The sequence below is a fragment of the Hyla sarda genome, chromosome 11 (genome assembly GCF_029499605.1).
Source record: "Hyla sarda isolate aHylSar1 chromosome 11, aHylSar1.hap1, whole genome shotgun sequence".
Classification (NCBI taxonomy): Eukaryota; Metazoa; Chordata; class Amphibia; order Anura; family Hylidae; genus Hyla; species Hyla sarda.
The window spans coordinates 100,838,075-100,861,059 of NC_079199.1; the positions used below are offsets into that span (position 1 = coordinate 100,838,075).

General features: G+C 46.9%; 1 protein-coding gene across 2 annotated transcripts in view; it reads right to left on the minus strand.

Annotated features, from left to right (window-relative positions):
* Nucleotides 1-21,492, minus strand: part of CIART (circadian associated repressor of transcription) — a 22,768-nt gene extending 1,276 nt beyond the window's left edge. Inside the window, exons 1-7 of one of the 2 annotated variants that reach the window (XM_056547159.1) lie at nt 21,366-21,492; nt 17,063-17,194; nt 3,843-4,394; nt 2,914-2,989; nt 1,324-1,402; nt 891-1,029; nt 1-801 (exon numbers count right to left, since the gene is read on the minus strand). The exon at nt 1-801 is cut by the window's left edge and continues 1,276 nt beyond it. In XM_056547159.1, the coding sequence (XP_056403134.1) occupies nt 268-801; nt 891-1,029; nt 1,324-1,402; nt 2,914-2,989; nt 3,843-4,394; nt 17,063-17,194; nt 21,366-21,368 (1,515 nt within the window). In that variant the 5' untranslated portion in view covers nt 21,369-21,492 and the 3' untranslated portion in view covers nt 1-267. Of the gene's footprint in view, nt 802-890; nt 1,030-1,323; nt 1,403-2,913; nt 2,990-3,842; nt 4,395-17,062; nt 17,195-18,899; nt 19,184-21,365 lie in introns of those variants that run through there. The other variant, XM_056547160.1, reaches the window with a different exon arrangement.
* Between the last annotated feature and the right edge of the window lie 1,493 nt (nt 21,493-22,985).

Genomic DNA, 22,985 nt, shown 5'->3' on the forward strand with positions numbered 1-22,985 from the left:
CCCCCATTGGGTTGTGAAATATTGCTATTTGCCTGAAACACGCCATCTTGTTTTCCCGCACGTCTTTGGAATCCAGCTCTCCACCCTATACGTCCCGGGTTACATCTCAATGGAGTAAGTTCCTCAAAAATAAGAAAAAAAGAGAAACATGACAAATCCAATGTATGGTTTAAACGTCCCCCTCCGTATTGAAGTGTTGGGGTCATTGGTCAGACCCAAAACCGGACGGTCCGGTCAGGTGAGGAGTGTTCTTGTAGACGCCCGGGTTCAGGTTTCGGTATTCTCTCTTGCAGGCCTTTGAGTACATGTTGGAAGCTGGAGGAGGGAATGTGAATGGGTCTTGGAGACCTTCAGACTTTGGGTGTCACCAAATTGGGTGATGGCCGGTGCGCTACGGCTGCGGAGTGGAAATTCCTCTGGGTTCCCTTGGCTGCGGGTTAGAGAGGGCCTTTGCTCCTTGGTTGCCATGGTAGGATGAGACGGCGATGATGGCTGATTGTTCTGCACAAAGAAGATGATGCCACAACTGGGCGCGTTGGGTCCAAGCAAGTCCTGGCTCAGGGCCCTGTTGAGACTATGAAGGTCGACTTGGCTGATAGGGGGATTACAGATGGGGGCCATGTGCATCCACGTCATGTTCATATTGGGCAACTGGGCCAAGACCTGAGCCCGTTCTTTGCAGCAGGCACAATCAGGATGCAGGGGGGCCTGGGCCGGATGGTCGGAGGGAGTAGTCACTGACTCGCTGCTGGACGTTGGCCCCGTCACACAACTCTTCTGGGTAGATGTAACCAATGGTTGCTGCAAAGGGAGAAACGCCATTAGTTCATAATACAGGAAAAAACATAGAAAGGTGGATGGAAGAGAGGAGTCATAGTAATGGGCCTTACCTTGGCCATTTTATACTTGGGTTCCTCCATATCAATGTCTGAGGACGAGGACGAAAAGGAGGAGAGGGAGCTGGTGACCTCCGGGAACCAAACCTTCAGCATCATCTCCACCTGCAGAAGTGTGCCCAGGTACCGCTCTCTACAGAGAAAACATGGAGGTTAGGACATGGGGGTATATAAGGGGGGGCAGTGGGGAGGGGATGGGGAGTATATAATGGGGGGCAGTGAGGAGGGGATGGGGGGTATATAATGGGGGGCAGTGAGAATATAATGGGGAGGAGTGACGAGGGGATGGGGAGTATATAATATAGTGAGGAGGGGATGGCAAGAGTATATAGGGGGGGAGGGGATGGCGAGAGTATATAGGGGGGAGGGGATGGCGAGAGTATATAGGGGGAAGGGGATGGCGAGTATATAATCCTAACCAACTCACCCCATCTCTGGCTTTTGAAGAACTCCGACTATCCTCTGTATACGATCCATAGCCACACTCTGCTGGAAACTGCTCAGTCCTGGAAAGAAAAAGAATACGGATCATTAGTAACAACAAAAGGTCCCGGAGTGTTCCTTTAACATAGTATTCTCCACACTATGGACCTCCAGATATTGCAAAACTACAACTCTCAGCATGCTCGGACAGCCATTGGCTGAGTGTTGTAGTTTTGCAACATCTGGAGGCTCACAGTTTGCTTTAACTTTATAGCGCTATACGCCCTGGTTGAGTCACTCTCTACAGACTGCGACCTTTATCACTGCAAACAGAGACCATTTATCAAGATCCGTAAAAGGAGGAGAAATGGGTCAGATATCCGAGCGGAGTCCCTGGGGGCGCCCGACTATTATTATAGTAGTGAATACAGATGAAGAGGAGAATGTCGTGTCCTGTTGGCTGTGTGGGGCTCCATTATTGAGGTCACACGTGTACAGTAGGCCGTCAGGACAATTTGGGGTGGGGTAAGCAAAACACACTGCAAACCCCCGCTCCTTCATCGGTCTGATCTCCCCTCCAACATTCACCTCCCCCAACAACCTAACGCTACGCTACTATAATACTGCTCCTATATACAAGAATACAACTACTATAATACTGCCCCCTATATACAAGAATATAACTACTATAATACTGCTCCTATATACAAGAATATAACTACTATAATACTGCTCCTATATACAGGAATATAACTACTATAATACTGCTCCTATATACAAGAATATAACTACTATAATACTGCTCCTATATACAAGAATATAACTACTATAATACTGCTCCTATATACAAGAATATAACTACTATAATACTGCTCCTATATACAAGAATATAACTACTATAATACTGCTCCTATATACAAGAATATAACTACTATATACTGCTCCTATATATAAGAATATAACTACTATAATACTGCTCCTATATACAAGAATATAACTACTATAATACTGCTCCTATATACAAGAATATAACTACTATAATACTGCTCCTATATACAAGAATATAACTACTATAATACTGCCCCCTATATACAAGAATGTAACTACTACAATACTGCTCCTATATATACACAAGAATATAACTACTATAATACTATAAGAATATAGCTAATATAATACTGTCCCCTATATAAATTAAATATTAATACTATAATACTGCCTTCTATTTATAAGAATATAAGTCTTAATGCTAAGACCCCCCAATCTCCTGAACGGGACCCGGCTCTCTGAGCTGAACACGTGCTGTGGACGGGGGGGGGGGGGGGGGGGGCGACTGCACACACTATTCATTCTCTATAAGATATTGGTGATGCCCGAGTGCAGCGGTCTCTTTGGCGCTCCCATAGAAAATGAATAGAGTGTGCGCCGTCCCCAGCACGTGTTCAGCTCAGAGAGCCGGGTCCCGTTCATGAAATCATTGGGGTCTCGGAAGTTGGACCTCCCGCGATCAGACACTTATACCCTATGATGTGGATAGGGGATAAGTTATGTTACGGTGCATAACCCCTTTAAATCACACTTTTGGGTCACTCACCTCGGTCATATCTCCCTCGTTTCAGTCCATTCAGTAAATCTGTTAGAGGCTTCACAAAGCCCTGAAGTTCACGGCACTGGAAAAAAGTATTAAAAAAAAGTTAGATTTTAGGTTCATGCAAATTTGCTGCAATATACAGGGTCCTGGAAAAGATGGGTGGAAGTTACAGTATGTTGTCAGCCATTTAGGTAGAAACATATAGGTTGTCTCATACCCCAGTGTCACAGTTCTGTACCCCCAAGGGCATAGACATTCCTTCTGACACTGGTAACATTTGTTGCCTTCCCAGAATCCCCTCCTATATACAAGAATATAACCACTATAATACTGCTCCTACATGCAGGAATATAACTACTATAATACTGCTCCTATATACAAGAATATAACTACTATAATACTCCTCCTATATACAAGAATATAACTACTATAATACAGCCTCCTATATACAAGAATATAACTACTATAATACTGCTCCTATATACAAGAATATAACTACTATAATACTGCCTCCTATATACAAGAGTATAACTACTATAATACTGCTCCTATATACAAGAATATAACTACTATAATACTGCTCTTATATACAAGAATATAACTACTATAATACTGCTCCTATATACAAGAATATAACTACTATAATACTGCCTCCTATATACAAGAATATAACTACTATAATACTGCCCCTATATACAAGAATATAACTACTATAATACTGCTCCTATATACAAGAATATAACTACTATAATACTGCTCCTATATACAAGAATATAACTACTATAATACTGTTCCTATATACAAGAATATAACTACTATAATACTGCTCCTATATACAAGAATATAACTACTATAATACTGCTCCTATATACAAGAATATAACTACTATAATACTGCTCCTATATACAAGAATATAACTGCTGGGTTTTCACCTTTTGAGCAAAGATCCGGTCTCCTTCAGACTCGTGTAGGGTGGACTCCCTGTCCCTCCACCAATCAGAAGTCATCTCTGTCTCCGGGATCCTTTGCCGTTTGAGTCTCTGGGGGGCTTCCAACTTTTCCTCGTTTTGCAGTACGAAATGCTTGATTGTCTTGTCCTGGTTCTTGTTTAGGGACGACTCGCCATTAGTCAAGTTGCTCTGACTAGTAGAAGTCGTCCTCCTTTCCACGTCTCCATGGTACAGGAGATGTTGCCCCGTTCGGCGGTCCCAGAAGGTCCTCCGGGCTTGATACTCGTTCTCCAAACGTATCAGGACCGGGTGGTCGGCGCTAGTCAACCGGGAGTTGGGGATCATGCTGGAGTTATCGAAATCCTCTTCCGTCTTGTTGCTGCTCTCTTCCATGGGGTCGGCGAGGAAGACATTGAAGTCGACATACTTGTGCCCTTCTTGGTCGGTGGCGTTGGAAATGCTTGTGGAACAGAAGGAGTCACAAGACGACAAGAAGTCGGAGGACTCTGTATCTTCCATGTATGAATCAGCTGCCTGGAAGGGAGACAAGGAAAAAAAAAAAAAAAAAAAAAAAAATACACCGTCAGCAGTGCACACCAAAGAGGAAATTTCGACATAGCCCCGATTGCTATCTGCGCAGGTGCCAAGTGTTGGCATGCCTGGGCCGAGAGCTCTGCAACAAAACACACGTGTGGAGGACTCTCTTACAAATTCAGCGGGCCACACAGTTGGCTGCCCCTAAACAAGTGGCCTCCAAACAGTGGACCTCCAGATGGTGCAAAACTACAACACCATGCATGCCCGGACAGCCGTTGGCTGTCTGGGCATGAGTGGTGTTGTAGTTTTGCACCATTTGGGGGTCCACAGTTTGGAGGCCACTGGCCTGCCATAAACCAATGGGCGAGTCCACCATCAAACTCACTGAAATGGAGTACTGCAGCCATAGACACTTATCCCCTATCCCCATCCGACCGATGGGACTCCCGCGATCTCCCGTATGGGGACCCGGCATTGCCGTGGCTAATGCGGTCGTCGTTGGCCTCACTGAGGTCGATGACACGCCCCCTCCATACAACTCTATGAAGAGGAACGCAGCATCTCCGCCTCTCCCATAAAGATACATGAAGGGGGAGTGTAGACTGTGTCATCATGCTACGGCCAACACACCTCCTACACGGGAGAGCTTCGGGGCGTTCAAGCGTTCGGACCCCCCCCCCCCCCCCCCCCCCGAGATCAAACACTTCTCCCCAGATCCAAAAGATATGTGATGGACTGTCTCACCTCTAAAATATCAGAGGGTCACACCACCAGTAGGGGGTCACACCTAAACCAGCCTCAACCAGTAGAGTCTGCCAACCGTGGACAACTACAGCACCATGCATGCGTGGACAGCCAATGGCTGCGTTGAGTTGTACTTCTGCAACATCTGAAGGTCCAACATTTGTAGCCCACTGACCTAACCAATGGTGCCCCACCAAACTCCACCACTTAATCCCACCACCTACTCATACAACGGTCATCGTACCAGAAAATCCTAAAAGCAAAATTCCCAAAAAATCCTTTTACTAAAGCCGGAAAACGGTTTACCCAATCAAACGACAATGTGGTGCCAGTAAGGGACGAATGCCTATTGTTTTGGGGTTGACTTAGATCAGTCAGGTGATGCAATCCGAAGAGAAGAACCTTCAGCTACACCTACATGTTGGCATCTGCCGTGTCATGCCCAGTGCCTTAAAGTCACAGTCCAAAAGAAAAACAGTGGCAATAGTCTCATGGTCACACCTTGGAATACACATTGTGCAAGACTCAACAGGTACCGCACACGAGACAGAAGTCAAAGTCATGGAGGAGCTGCCACCAGAAAGACCTGTTCAGAAGATGGCGGAGGACCATCTGACCGGTTATTTCTCAAAAAGGCGGTGAAGTGACCCGATCAAGTTTTCCAATTCGAGGGAGGAGGGAGGGACTATTCTGTAAGTGGTGACATTAGAAAGAGCTCTATGTACATCAGGCAAGAGTCGCCATTATCTACCGATTTTAGCAGTACCGGCCGACTAGACCTACTCCAACAGCAGATGGTGGAAGACAGAAGCATGGTTGATTTAAAGGGGTATTCCGCCGGAAAAAATCTTATCCCCTATCCAAAGGATAGGGGATAAGAGGTCTGATCCTTTGGATAGGGGATAAGATGTTTTCTGGCAGAGTACCACTTTAAGATAAGCTGACTCTAGAGTCTCTCTTCTCCCCACTGACAACATCTGCACGCTCTATCGAACTGAATGTGCATAGAGAGGAATAGCAGGCTGCTGAACAAGGGATGGTATGACAATATGGAGTTCCCCTTTAAAGGGAAAGGGTCATCAAAAATATTGCTTAACTCAAGTTTTTAAGTTATACATATATTTTTAAATTGGTAGATAGGGAAGACAATAGGAGATCAGTCTCCCCCTCCCTCTGTACAGGGCACAGAGCATGCTTACAAACAAGCCCCATACAAAAGAATAGGGTCTGAAGATGTTCATTCTGTCTATGGGGCTGGCAGTAAAGCACATCACTAAATGCTGTTAAATCCAGCTCAGGCAGGATGGCTGTCCCCATAATAAGTTAGTTTATTAAAACAAATACATTAAAAATTATATAAAATATATATATATATATATATAAAAAAAATATTATAATAATAAAATCAGCAAATAGAAAAAATGTTTCAGAAAAAAAAATAAAAAAAAAATAAAAGCTAGGTGACATGTCCCCTTTAAATCTACAACTTTCTTTATTTCTAGAGCTCTATATGTAATCTCTTCTTCCCCAATCATTAGCCCTGATGGAATGGTTGATTTATGTCTGAAGCATCGGGCATCGCTCCATACATGTGTCACTCCGGCTGCGCGGCGAGGTGATCCACACGCTGCAGCAATGTACAACTCTTCAACACGTGTCCGTGTTATGCAACGCCGATCACATTACCAGAAAGTGAGAAGGGTGGAATACTTGTCGGCATGTCGAACTCCCAACAGGAGGGGGCAGTGTGGAGCAGAGGCGTGTTCGTATTGCAGGGAATCCTACTCCGCCGTGAACACGGGACACCTGCGGAGGTTTTATACCAAGCCCCGGCGCCGTCTGCACTGACATGTGCACGGAGGGAAAACAGATACTATCAAACCGGCACATGCTGGGCGCTGCGCGAACGCCAAGACAAACAAAAAAAATGCCGCCACACCAAGCTAACCTCGCCATATACATGCAACCGTGGGATTTTACATATATAATGCATACCAAAAGGTTCTATTCGGCACCGCTCACACAAGCGGATCTCTTGAACAAATCAACTTGATCCTACACACGTGTAATGACCCCATAGGCTGGAAAAGGTAGTGCTCACGTATCAAAAGGTATAGTCCTTGGTAATACGGTACAATACTAAAGATGAAAGAAACGGAGCACATACCGGTAATGTTGTCAGCCGTAGATTCTTTATTGCATATCTTCAATAATGGGGTAAGCGGCGCGCCTGACGTTCCCCCTCCCGGTGTGGGTCCTCCCTCCCTTCTCCCTCACCGCTTACCCAATTATTGAAGATGGGATAAGCGGTGAGGGAGAAGGGAGGGTGGACCCACACCATTTTACATATGTAACCGGAGAGGCCTGGGCAGGATAATAAAAGGGAAACTCCACCAAGGACTCCCCTAAGGCTGCGTTCGGTTTCATTTTAGTTGGTGATCTGACGTGAGCAATGGGGACAGATATGGAGACCACCACCCGGAGAATAAAAGCATGGCTGCCACAGAAGTAGAACCTGACAGTATATGCCTATAGAACAAATATACTGAGTCCCCCTCATCATCCGATTACTGCTAAGCCTTCCCGAATCTAGGAATAAGGCGACTACCCCACCATAGAGGTATTCCAGGAGTGGTCACCAACGTGGGAGGAGATAGCACTTGTGTATAATTGTATTAAAGTTGGCTGAACCGGTTGACTGTCTAAAGCGGTGGTCCTCAAGCCCCACCAACATTTCGGGATTTTACGGTTACTCCATTGGAATAGAACAGGGTTCCCCAACGGCTGAACCCCTGTGATTTGACACTTCTCCATAGGATAGGGGATACATTTTTTATATGCCGGAGTGCTCCACTGGAAAACATTTTTTTTTTTTAAATCAACTGGTGCCAGAAAGTTAAACAGATTTGTAAATTACTTCTATTTAAAAAAAATCTTAATCCTACCAGTACTTATTAGAAGCTGAATACTACAGAGGAAATTCTTTTCTTTTTGGAACACAGAGCTCTCTGCTGACATCATGACCACAGTGCTCTCTGCTGACATCTATGTCCATTTTAGGAACTATCCAGAGCAGTAAATATGTTTTCTATGGGGATTTTCTCCTACTCTGGACAGTTCTTAAAATGGACATAGATGTCAGCAGAGAGCACTGTGGTCATGATGTCAGCAGAGAGCTCTGTGTTCCAAAAAGAAAAGAATTTCCTATGTAGTATTCAGCAGCTAATAAGTACTGGAAGGATTAAGATTTTTTTTATAGAAGTAATTTACAAATCTGTTTAACTTTCTGGCACCAGTTGATTAAAAATTTTTTGCCACCGGAGTACCCCTTTAAACAGATTTGTCAATTACTTTTTAAAGTAAATCTATTTTAAAATCTTAATCCTTCCAGTACTTATCAGCTGCAGTAGTTCTTTTCTTTTTTGCATTTCCTTTCTGTCTGACCACAGTGCTCTCTGCTGACACCTCTGTCCATGTCAGGAACTGTCCAGAGCAGGAGTGGAATGGACAAGAAATGGACAGAAGTGTCAGAGAGCACTGTGGTCAGACTGGAAAGAACTACACAACTTCTTGTGGAGTATTCAGTAGCTGATAAGTACTGGAAGGATTGAGATTTTAAAATAGAAGTAATTTACGAATCTGTTGAACTTTCTGGCACCAGTTGATTTAAAAAAAAAAAAAAAATTCACAGTGGAGTACCCCTTTAAAGAGGCCCGGGACGTCCACTGAAAAATAAAATAAAAACCTCCGCTGCTTAAGCTTATTATACGGGAAGAGACTGCCATGTTTTTCTGACGATCATGGTGACATCACAGAATGCGCTTGAGAGCGGAGGTCCCCTTTATATCTGCACCAGGATCATCAAAAACAAAATATAAACCCTGAATTTGTTATTAAAAAATAAATAAAATGACTCCAATCAGGGCAGAAGTTGCGCACTCCGAGCGGTTACAATTCAATAGCTACCTTGTTATTGCGTTCACCGACAATATCGTAATGAGCGCACAAAAGAGCCCGATCCCCCGCAGTCATTGACTAGGTCACCTGGCCACTATATTACAATGTTGGCATCACAAAAGAGTCGGGACATTTGTTCATAATTAACTGTGTGTCAATAGAGCATTTAGTGGAGCCATTCAGCGCCCGGGAGTCCTGCGCCGATGATGTAATCCGCCATTGTGCCGGGGCTCACGAGGTGTTGTTGACCCAGCGACAAACACTTTTAGAAAGTCAAAAGGAGAAGTCCACCGTCACACTATAAAACGGATCCGAGAGAAGAAGAAAGGGCCATGGGGTCCGTAACGCAGAACGTCTGTTCTTAAAGGGGTACTCCACCGGAAAACAAAAAATATATCTCTCTCTCTATTTTATTTAATTTTTTTAAATCAACTGGTTCCAGAAAGTTAAAAACAGATTTGTAAATGACTTCTATTTAAAAATCTTAATCCTTCCTGTACTTATCAGCAGCGGTATGCTCCACAGGAAGTTAGCTATTTTCTTTTTGAATTTCCTTTCTACCGGACTACAGTTGCTCTCTGCTGACACCTCTGTCCATTTTTAGGAACTGTCCAGGTCAAGGGAAAGTTTGCTATGGGGATTTGCTTGTACTCTGGATAGTTCCTAAAATGGACAGAGGTGTCAGCAGAGAGCGCTGTGGTCAGACTGGAAAGAACTACACAAAACTTAATCTGGAGCATACAGCTGATAAGTACTGGAAGGATTAAGATTTTTTAATGGAAGTAATTTACAAATCTGTTGAACTTTTTGGCACTAGTTGATAAAAAAATAAATAAATAAAAAAAAAAAAAAAAGTTTTCCAGTGGAGTACCCCTTTAAATGGGTACTCCGCCCCTAGAGATCTGATCCACTTTACAAAGGATAGGGGATAAGATGTCTGATCGCGGGGGGTCCGGCCAGTGGCCGGACCCCCGCACGATCAGGCATCTTATCCCCTATCCTTTGGATAGATCTCCAGGGGCGGAGTACCCCTTTAAGACCCCTGCGGATCCTAGAGAATGCCCCCCCTCAGAATACATATAAGGGATACCCCTTCACCCAAGCGTGGACCTCACAAGTGCTCACCCACAGGCCCAGTTATCTGTTGCCCGACCAATCTTCCTGTAAAGTTTGTGCTCCCCTTTAGCTTGGCTCCGATGAAGTTCAGCGAATACTCGAATGAATGATTACAATATGAGTAAAGCAGGTTCTAGTGGAGTTCTCCTTGAAGAAACTAGAAGGCTTGTAGTGTCACACAGAGGATCACAAGTGAAATTTTGTACTCTGCCCCCTTGGGCATGTGGTCAGGGCACATTCTGCGTTGCCAATCACCTCTAAAGTCCGTGTCATCTTAGTGAGTCAGTGGTTAGTGCCTTTGTATTACAGCATCGCAGTACTGGGTCAGCTCCAACCAATGATCATCTGTGAGTACAGAATGTTCTTTCCGTCTTGGCATGTGTCTCCCGCACGTTCTCCGCCCTCCTACCTCTACTCTGGTTACACGGCGTCCAATGGGAACTCAAGGAATTCCAATCCATGTGCGACGATGCAGAATGCTGCTCCATGAATGGCAACCAATGAGCACCCAATACACCTTATTAAATGGGCATTACCCTTTACAATAGTTATCCCCTATCCATAGGAAACTGATCATGGGGATCCTACTACTGGAATATCTACTAATCAAAAGAACGGAGGTTAAATTAGTCAAACTGATCATGGGGGTCCAATTACGGAAATATCCACCAATCATAAAAACTGAGGTTAAATTGCTAAAACTGATCATGGGGTCCAACTACTGGAATATCCACCAATCATAAGAACGAAGGTTATATTGATGAAAATGATCATGGGGGGGTCCAACTATTGGAATAGCCACCAATCATAAGAACAGAGGTTAAATAAATAAAAATTATCATGGGGGTCCAACTACTGGAATATCTACCAATCATAAGAACGGAGGTTAAATTAGTCAAACTGATCATGGGGGTCCAACTACGGAAATATCCACCAATCATAAAAACTGAGGTTATATTGCTAAAACTGATCATGGGGTCCAACTACTGGAATATCCACCAATCATAAGAACAGAGGTTAAATCAGTAAAACTGATCATGGAGGTCCAACTACTGAAATATCCACCAATTATAAGAACGGAGGTTAAAATAAATAAAAATGATCATGGGGGTCCAACTACTGGAATATCCACCAATCATAAGACCCCCCCCCCCCCCCGAAAAAATAGAGTGGCATCATGCATGTGTAGCCAGTGCTCCATTCATTCTCTATGGGGCTTCTGGTGGTGAATGGAGCACTGACTGTGTATGCCCAATACTGGGTAAAACTGGTGGTGGTCCCAGTGGTCAGATCCCCACTGATCAGCATGTTATCCCCCTATCTTGTGCAGACAACTATTGCATATAAGAATACCCCATAGAGGCACCATACTCCACATAATTGTGTCTTTACAGGTAACAGTAAAGCATAAAGAGATGGCACTCACCAACATCGTACAGGACAAAAACCTATGTTCAACAGACTGGAGAGAGAAGACCGCTTCACACGCTAGTGCTTTTCCCGTCTTCCTTGTGTTACTTTAGCCCCTTGCCGGGTGAAGCACTGAGGTCCTAGGTTCATCTACCACCAATGATCCTCTGTGAGGTGTGAGTGTTTTCGGTGCTTGGCGAGAGGTGAGAGTACAGTATGTTCTGCCCACCTGCATGTGCCTGGCACCTTCTCCCCCGCCTACCTCTGCTCTGACTGGTTACATGGCGTCCAATGAAAATTCAGACTCCGAACACGTGGAATTAAAAGCCATGTAGCCCATCGATGCCAAATATTGTGGTGCTCTATGAATGGTGGCTAATTAACACAAAAATCTTAAGGGGTATTACATGGCACCCAGTGAGACCCTATACTAAAGTGGGCATAATTTAGGGATATCGGGACACGAGAAATTACAACCCATGATGTTCTCCCCTATGCTCAGGATAGGATAGAACAATGCTGATCTGTGGGGGTCCAACCGCTGGGACCTCCACCAATCATGAGAAAGGGGATATATTGTAACTCCTGAATGAAGGGTCCACAACACACAGATATCCGGAGCTCCATTCATTCTCTATGGGGCTTGTGAACGTTGCTGAGTGCAGGGAATGAGTGGGACAATGGATGCACATGAATGCCTGGGGGTCCCACTGATCAGCAGGTTATCCCCCTATCCTAATCCTTTGGATAGGGGACAACTATTAGATACATGAATCCCTCATATAATGCAGAGTACCCACATAGCAGTATCTATACAGTATGTACATTAGCCCTGAGGTGTCCCGTGCCAGGTGGAGCAATGAGGACCTGGATCACCTCCAATCAACAATGATCATGTGAGGTGTGTTTTGGGTGCTCGGCGAGAGTACATTATGTTCTTTTCGCCTGCATGTGCCTTGCATGTTCTCCGCCCTCCTACCTGTAATCTGATTGGTTACCTGGCGTCCAATGAGAACTCGGAATCAGAACACGAGAAACAAGCCATGTGCGACAATGTAAAATAACGCGGTGCCAACACACTGTATTAGAAGAGGTATTACCATCTCCAATGATCCTGGGCATAAGGGTTAACATGCTGATCAGTGAGGGCCCAACCATTGAGACCCCCTATCTGTAAATTGAACCCCCAAATGAATTGTGAAGCGGCATACAGGTGTACCCGAGCTCCATTCATTCTCTATGGGGCTTGTGAACATTGCTGAGTGCAGAGAATGAGTGGGACAATGGTTGCACAGGAATGCTTGGGGGTCCCACTGATCAGCAGGTTATCCCCCTATCCTAATCCCTTGGATAGGGGACAACTATTAGATACATGAATACCTCGTATAATGCAGAGTACCCACACAGCAGTATCTTTACAGTATGTACATTAGCCCTGAGGTGTCCCGTGTCGGGTGGAGCAATGAGGACCTGGATCATATCTAACCAATGATCATGTGAGGTGTGAGTGTTTTGGGTGCTCGGCGAGAGTACATTATGTTCTTTTTGTCTGCATGTGCCTTGCACGTTCTCCATCCGCCTACCTGTAATCTGATTGGTTACCTGGCGTCCAATGAGAACATGACAAACAAGCCATGTGCGACAATGTAAAATAACGCGGTGCCAACACACTGTATTAAAAGAGGTATTACCATCTCCAATGATCCTGGGCATAAGGGTTAACATGCTGATCTGTGAGGGCCCAACCATTGAGACCACCTATCTATCTAAATTGAACCCCCAAATGAATAGTGAGGCGGCATACATGTGTATCCAGAGCTCCATTCATTCTCTATGGCGCTTCTGAACATTGCTGAGAACAATGGTCGCTCCGTGCACTGTGGGTACAACTGTTCTCGTGATGGCACAGCCTATATGGGCCTAGGCCAGACTAATTAAAAGTTTGCCTGAAAGGGGCCCATACTTGATGCCCCTCGTGGTAGTTCAGGGTTGGCATCATCACCACCCCATTAATTTGGATCCATGTTGCTCATAGCAACCACTTTTCGCTGCTTGAATGATCAAGTGTCAAAACTGAAAGCTGGAACTGATTGGTTGTTAAGGAAAAACCTCTCCACTGAGGTAAAATGGCGGCCTGTCTGTGCCTCACTAATGTGCACGGGAGCATATCAAGGCCAATAAGTGGCACTAGCAGAGGTGTGTGTGTGTGTGTACAGCAGCAGATCAGCCTTCATGTGTTAGCTAGATGGCTCAGTATAACAACCGTAGGCATCGCTGCTGTTGTTCCAATACTGATCCTAAATCCTCTTAGAGGCGGCTGCCCGGCCTCCCTCCTCTACATGCAATGGGGCTGACGTAGGCGACCAGCAGCCAATGACAGGCAAGTCCGAAAACAGAAGCACGGGCAACATCACGGGGACTCACAATAGATATCACGGGGACCCACGTATCCCCGGCAGATGCAGATGGGGAAGAACTTCTTGTAACAAAATGGTCATCAGGGTCCAACTATAACTGTGGGGGTACGGGGACCGACTGATTTCTGTTCTAAACATTACTAGAAAGGTGGGAGTGTGAACACGGTCACAACCCACAGATATGGGTGCTCTATTAGGAAGGGGGAAGAAGGGCATGTACAGCCACCCGTCTGGTGAAATCAATGGGGAGGTATGGGCCCGTCTCTGAGGTGACTTCAATGGAAAGTATGGGCCCCTGAGTCTGTGGTAAAATCAGAGAGAGGTATGGGCCCTGTGTCTGTGGTAAAATCAGAGAGAGAGAGGTATGAGCGCCTGTCTCTGTGGTGAAATCAATGGAAAGTATGGGCCCCTGTGTCTGTGGTAAAATCAGAGAGAGGTATGGGCCCCTGTGTCTGTGGTGAAATCAGTGGGAGGTATGGACACCATTCTCCATGGTGATAACAGTTGGAGGTATGGGCCCTGTGTCTGTGGTAAAGTCAGTGAGAAGTATGGACGCCCGACTCTGTGGTGACATCAGTGAGAGGTATGAGCGCCCATCTCTGTGGTGATAACAGTGGGAGGTATGGACGCCATTCTCTGTAGTGATAACAGTGGGAGGTATGGACGCCATTCTCTGTGGTGATAACAGAGGGAGGTATGGACGCCCGTCTCTGTGGTGATAACAGAGGGAGGTATGGACGCCCGTCTCTGTGGTGATAACAGAGGGAGGTATGGGCGCCCGTCTCTGTGGTGATAACAGAGGGAGGTATGGGCGCCCGTCTCTGTGCGTGATAACAGAGGGAGGTATGGGACGCCCGTCTCTGTGGTGATAACAGAGGGAGGTATGGACGCCAGTCTCTGTGGTGATAACAGAAGGGAGGTATGGACGCCATTCTCTGTGGTGATAACAGAGGGAGGTATGGGCGCCATTCTCTGTGGTGATAACAGAGGGAGGTATGGACGCCCGTCTCTGTGGTGATAACAGAGGGAGGTATGGGCCGCCCGTCTCTGTGGTGATAACAGAGGGAGGTATGGACGCCCGTCTCTGTGGTGATAACAGAGGGAGGTATGGACGCCAGTCTCTGTGGTGATAACAGAGGGAGGGTATGGACGCCCGTCTCTGTGGGGATAACAGAGGGAGGTATGGACGCCCGTCTCTGTGGGGATAACAGAGGGAGGTATGGGGCGCCCGTCTCTGTGGCGATAACAGAGGGAGGTATGGGCGCCCGTCTCTGTGGCGATAACAGAGGGAGGTATGGGCGCCCGTCTCTGTGGCGATAACAGAGGGAGGTATGGGCGCCCGTCTCTGTGGCGATAACAGAGGGAGGTATGGGCGCCCGTCTCTGTGGCGATAACAGAGGGAGGTATGGGCGCCCGTCTCTGTGGGGATAACAGAGGGAGGTATGGGCGCCCGTCTCTGTGGGGATAACAGAGGGAGGTATGGGCGCCCGTCTCTGTGGCGATAACAGAGGGAGGTATGGACGCCATTCTCTGTGGCAATAACAGAGGGAGGTATGGACGCCCGTCTCTGTGGTGATAACAGAGGGAGGTATGGACGCCCGTCCTCTGTGGTGATAACAGAGGGAGGTATAGAAGCCTCCTTCTTCCACTGTGGAATGGCTATGGGTGGCAGTCTCTACGATCACTGATAGCTATGGGTGTTGGTCTCATGAAGTAGCCATTTAGGACTTAAAGGGGGATATTTATCAAAACCTGTCCAGAGCAAAAGCTGCCCAGTTGCCCATAGCAACCAATCAGATCGCTTCTTTCATTCATCGGATTGGTTGCTATGGGCAACTTTTCCTCTGGACTGGTTTTGATAAATCTCCCCCAATGTCCTGTCTTGAGTACCAGATGCTGCAGAACCTCTTTGTTAAAGGGTTTAAGAGCTTGGAGAACCATGTTTGAAGAAGAGGGCATACGCCTTCACAAAGAGGTTCTGCAGCAGCACAAGATAGTTGTTTTGCCTTAACGGCACATTCACACACTGGTAACCCACTGCAAATTCTGCGACCATTTACTTCAATGGGTCCACGAAATATCCGCAGATATTAAAGAAAACTAAACATACTACAACTTCCCTAACATCCGCAAGCCATGCTGGGAGTTGTAGTTTCCACCGGTTCAGCTTTGCCCTTGTAGAAACCCTAACTTTAATACTAGAGAGAGGCGGCGGTAAAGTGACCTTCTGGAAAAGCTGGGTGACCACTCTATGGGAGATGTAGTACATATGTTGGCTGTCACCCAGCTTTCCCAGAAACAGATAAACATGGATTTAGGGAATGTTGCTGTAAATATAATAGCATCTTACCACCCAAAGCTCGTTTTAGGGTGTGGTAAAAATTACTGCACTGTGTGAATACACCCCTTAAAAGGTGGCACGGACACGTCTGGGTTTTGCATGCACTAGATTCCTTTCTGGGCCGAACTGCTGTAAAACCACATTTCAGGGCAATCTTAGGAGGCTGTGATATAGAATTGACAACAATATAACAAGATCTGTGAACTGCAGCTGCCCATTAAGGTGCAGCCGATACGGCGGTTGCAAAACTACAACTCCCAGCATGCCCTGACAGCCTTCGGCTGTCAGGGCATGCTGGGAGTTGTAGTTTTGCAACAGGTGGGTGCATCACTCTCTCCATCCTCAACCAGAAAAGGACAGACGTTGCGACTAACCACTGTGACACCACGACAGCAGCGGCATCGCCATAGCGACGGAGGGAAATCATTTATTTTTAACCCCTGCGTCCCCAAAAACGCCAAGACGGTTCGGATACGGCGATACGGACGCAAGAATTCTTGCGTCCGGATCATCGCATCGCCGCGCGCTTCAATAATCAGACATGCGGGCAGAATTACCCAGTTTCACCTTAAAACACAAGGACATTTCCATGAGACAATAAAAAGATAAAGCAGGGAGGTGGGGGGACAGCGGTCTCGGGGAACAATGCATTGATTTGCGCGGTCTCTCTGTGCACTCACCTCTCGGCGTCTGGGTCTCGGGCTGCCCGACTGCAGTCTGTTTGCTGCGCTCTTTGTCCTGTCTGTCAGCGATCTGGGTGGCGTCCTGGGCCGCACCTCGTGCAGTGGTCTCTGTTTAGTCGCTGGCTGTCTCTGTGGAGAGAGTGTGACCATTAATAAAAGACAGGAGATGCTGCGGGGGTCTCTTTATCAGTAGGAGATGAAAATCAGTCTCTGGGGGTGTAGGTCTGACTGTATAGGAGTCTATTCTTAGCGTCTGTCTCTTTAAATCTAAGCAGTAGTGGATGTCTCTAGAGGCAGCGCTCTCATCTGTATATTATGTATGTGTAGGGGTCTCGCTGTTGTTGGGAATCTCTGTCCACATGTATGGCTGTCTCGGGGATCTGCTGGCGCCACACGCGGGAATCAGGGAGGGTCTGTAGAAAATACTGGATGTCTCTTTGTATCAAAGGCTATCTCTAAGGAGTCTGCGCCCCAGATGACGTCCCTTAGGGGGTCTGCGCCCCAGATGACGTCCCTTAGGGGGTCTGCACAACAGATGACGTCCCTTAGGGGGTCTGCACAACAGATGACCGTCCCTTAGGGGGGTCTGCACCCCCAGATGACGTCCCTTAGGGGGTCTGCACCCCAGATGACGTCCCTTAGGGGGTCTGCACCCCAGATGACGTCCCTTAGGGGGTCTGCACCCCAGATGACGTCCCTTAGGGGGTCTGCACCCCAGATGACGTCCCTTAGGGGGTCTGCACCCCCAGATGACGTCCCTTAGGGGGTCTGCACCCCAGATGACGTCCCTTAGGGGGTCTGCACCCCAGATGACGTCCCTTAGGGGGTCTGCACCCCAGATGACGTCCCTTAGGGGGGTCTGCACCCCAGATGACGTCCCTTAGGGGGTCTGCACCACAGATGACGTCCCTTAGGGGGGTCTGCACCACAGATGACGTCCCTTAGGGGGTCTGCACCACAGAAGACGTCCCTTAGGGGTCTGCACCCCAGAAGACGTCCCTTAGGGGTCTGCACCCCAGAAGACGTCCCTTAGGGGTCTGCACCCCAGATGACGTCCCTTAGGGGTCTGCACCCCAGATGACGTCCCTTAGGGGTCTGCACCCCAGATGACGTCCCTTAGGGGTCTGCACCACAGATGACGTCCCTTAGGGGGTCTGCCACCACAGATGACGTCCCTTAGGGGGTCTGCACCACAGATGACGTCCCTTAGGGGGTCTGCACCACAGATGACGTCCCTTAGGGTCTGCACCACAGATGACGTCCCTTAGGGGTCTGCACCACAGATGACGTCCCTTAGGGTCTGCACCACAGATGACGTCCCTTAGGGTCTGCACCACAGATGACGTCCCCTTAGGGTCTGCACCACAGATGACGTCCCCTTAGGGTCTGCACCACAGATGACGTCCCTTAGGGGTCTGCACCACAGATGACGTCCCTTAGGGTCTGCACCACAGATGACGTCCCTTAGGGTCTGCCACCACAGATGACGTCCCTTAGGGTCTGCACCACAGATGACGTCCCTTAGGGTCTGCACCACAGATGACGTCCCTTAGGGTCTGCACTACAGATGACGTCTCTTAGGGTCTGCACTACAGATGACGTCTCTTAGGGTCTGCACTACAGATGATGTCTCTTAGGGTCTGCACTACAGATGATGTCTCTTAGGGTCTGCACTACAGATGTGTCTCTTAGGGTCTGCACTACAGATGATGTCTCTTAGGGTCTGCACTACAGATGATGTCTCTTAGGGTCTGCACTACAGATGATGTCTCTTAGGGTCTGCACTACAGATGATGTATCTATTAAATATAGGATAATAAATAAGTGCAATCACCTTTTGCAGTCAGCAGTTTCTTTTGATGTCTCTGATCTTTAATATTGGAGGTCTAGCAGAGGATATCAGGGGGTGTCTGGGTACTAGTAGTCCCAGGATGCCCTTCAGCTTCAATCTAATAGTCTTCCCAGCTGCAGCAGCCTCAGATTCCGAAGCAGTGTCCGGCAGGAATGCCTATATCTCCAGTTGCAGGTAGCTGATGTCTCTCCCTATGAGCGGATGTCTCTGCAGATCCCAGACTGTCTCTCCTGTTGCACTTACATACAAACACGTGCATACCATCACGTGTACCCCCCTGTGCACCCGTGTCTGTTTCCCCATTGGTCGGCCATGCCCCCCCTCCTCTGCCGGACACGATCATATCAGCAATCGGATTGGCTGCGATTAAAGTAGGCGGGTAAAAAGAGGTGTTTTTCTGCTGTGATTGGTCAAAACCTAGCGCACAAGGCCCCGCCTCTACATGTGGACTCGGAAAGCAGCAGCGGCGCCAGCCTGGATGCAATGTGATGGGCGGGGAGGGTGGGAGGAGACCTGACATGTGATTGGAGGAAGGGAAGTAGTGGGCGGTGACTAATAGTGGCTGCACACATGTGTGATTGGTGAGGGGCTGCTCATTGATACAACTGTTTAGGGAAACGGAAACATCCATGGGGGGCGGGGTCATGGACACGTCTAGTTGGTGAATGAGGCATACCACTGCTGAGGGGGGAGTATCACACATGATGATCTTAGATACACCAGCTGAGGGGGGAGTATCACACATGATGATCTTAGATACACCAGCTGAGGGGGGAGTATCACACATGATGATCTTAGATACACCAGCTGAGAGGGGAGTATCACACATGATGATCTTAGATACACCAGCTGAAGGGGGGGGAGTATCACACATTATGATCTTAGATACACCAGCTGAGGGGGGGGAGTATCACACATGATGATCTTAGATACACCAGCTGAGGGGGGAGTATCACACATGATGATCTTAGATACACCAGCTGAGGGGGGGAGTATCACATATGATGATCTTAGATACACCAGCTGAGGGGGGAGTATCACACATGATGATCTTAGATACACCAGCTGAGGGGGGGGGGAGTATCACACACGATGATCTTAGATACACCAGCTGAGGGGGGGGAGTATCACACATGATGATCTTAGATACACCAGCTGAGGGGGGAGTATCACACATGATGATCTTAGATACACCAGCTGAGAGGGGAGTATCACACATGATGATCTTAGATACACCAGCTGAAGGGGGGGGAGTATCACACATTATGATCTTAGATACACCAGCTGAGGGGGGAGTATCACACATGATGATCTTAGATACACCAGCTGAGAGGGGAGTATCACACATGATGATCTTAGATACACCAGCTGAAGGGGGGGGAGTATCACACATTATGATCTTAGATACACCAGCTGAGGGGGGGGAGTATCACACATGATGATCTTAGATACACCAGCTGAGGGGGGAGTATCACACATGATGATCTTAGATACACCAGCTATCTTAGATACACCAGCTGAGGGGGAGTATCACATATGATGATCTTAGATACACCAGCTGAGGGGGGAGTATCACACATGATGATCTTAGATACACCAGCTGAGGGGGGGGGGGAGTATCACACACGATGATCTTAGATACACCAGCTGAGGGGGGGGAGTATCACACATGATGATCTTAGATACACCAGCTGAGGGGGGAGTATCACACATGATGATCTTAGATACACCAGCTGAGAGGGGAGTATCACACATGATGATCTTAGATACACCAGCTGAAGGGGGGGGAGTATCACACATTATGATCTTAGATACACCAGCTGAGGGGGGGAGTATCACACATTATGATCTTAGATACACCAGCTGAGGGGGGAGTATCACACATGATGATCTTAGATACACCAGCTGAGGGGGGGGGGGAGTATCACACATGATGATCTTAGATACACCAGCTGAGCGGGGAGTATCACACATGATGATCTTAGATACACCAGCTGAGGGGGGGGGGGAGTATCACACATGATGATCTTAGATACACCAGCTGAGCCGGGAGTATCACACATTAAGCTTCACAGACTCAGCAGGACAGTATCAACACATGATAGGCTTAGATACACTGACTTTGTGGCCCAATACAACACCATAGGCTTAGATACACAGGCACAGCAGCACAGTATTACACAGTAAGCTTAGATTAATTGGCTTTACAGCACGTTATCACAAAAAAGGCTTAGATACTGCAGCTCAGCATCATAGTATCACATGTTAAGCCTAGATACACGGGCTTAGCCTCAAAGTATCTTATATGATTGGTTTAGGAACCACCATCTCAGTATCACATCAGACGCTTAGATACTTCGGCTCGACATCACAATATCAAACAATAAGCTTAGAAACACAGGCTCTGCATTGCAGTATATCACAATAGGCTTAGATACACAAACTCACCATCACAACCAGTGTAGAGGAGGAGCGGTACAGTTGCCCCTAGCAACCAATCAGATCGCTCCTTTCATTTTTCAGGGGCCTTTTTAAAAATAAAATCAGTGATCTGATTGGTTGCTATGGGCAACTGCACCACTCTTTCTCTACACAAGTTGTGATACATCTCCCCCGAAGGGGGAGATGTATCACAACCTGTGTAGAGAAAGAGTGGTGCAGTTGCCCATAGCAACCAATCAGATCACTGCTTTCATTTTATAAAAGGCCTTTTCAAAAATGAAAGCAGTAATCTGATTGGTTGCTAGGGGTAACTGCACCGCTCCTCCTCTACACTGGTTGTGATAAATCTCACTATTGGCTTTTCAGCATATTGTCATGCAATAGGCTCAGATATAGCGGCTCATCAGTACAGTATCACACAGTAGGCTTAGATACACAAGCTCAGTATCACAGAGGTCCTCCACCCACAAAGCTTCTCCAATTACAAATTATAGTAAAATTCCAATAATCCGGCATCCTGGGGCGGCTCCTGAAAAGGACGAAGCGTCAGCATCTGTCTGAAGATGGTATAGTGCCTCGGCTTCACAGTATCACACTGTGGCTTAGATACACTGGCTTTGCAGCACATATCACTCAAAAGATTTAGATCCACAAGCTCAGCATCACAGTATCACACATGATAGAAAGACTGGCTCGGCATCGAAGCATTACAAAGTAGGCTTAGATACACCAACGCGGCATCACAGTATCACACAGTAGGCCTAAATATATACAAAAGTAGGCTTAGATACACCAACGCGGCATCACAGTATCACACAGTAGACCTAAATATATACAAAGTAGGCTTAGATACACCAACGTGGCATCACAGTATCACACAGTAGACCTAAATATATACAAAGTAGGCTTAGATACACCAACGTGGCATCACAGTATCACACAGTAGACCTAAATATATACAAAGTAGGCTTAGATACACCAACGTGGCATCACAGTTTCACACAGTAGGCCTAAATATATACAAAAGTAGACTTAGATACACCAACGCGGCATCACAGTATCACACAGTAGGCCTAAATATATACAAAAGTAGGCTTAGATACACCAACGTGGCATCACAGTATCACACAGTAGACCTAAATATATACAAAGTAGGCTTAGATACACGAACGTGGCATCACAGTTTCACACAGTAGGCCTAAATATATACAAAGTAGGCTTAGATACACCAACGTGGCATCACAGTATCACACAGTAGGCTTAGATACACCATCTCAGCATTACAAAGTAGGCTTTGATACATAAGCTCAGCAGCACAGTATCACACAGTAGGTTTAGATACACACGATATCAGGCAGTATACACAGAGTCAGCATCACAGTGTCCTTTATGACTGACTTAGATACACAGGCTAAGCAGCACAGTATCACGTGTAATAGGCTTAGATACACTGATTTTGCTGAGCGTGTGAACGCACCCTAAGGGTATGTTCACACTACGGATTGTGAACGGAATCTCCGCGGAGATTTAATTCTGCGGTAGGACCGCGCGGCGCTGCGCGGTCACCATTGACGGCTATGCAGTGTTCGCGGACTGCCGCGCAAAGAATGAACATGTTCTTTCTTT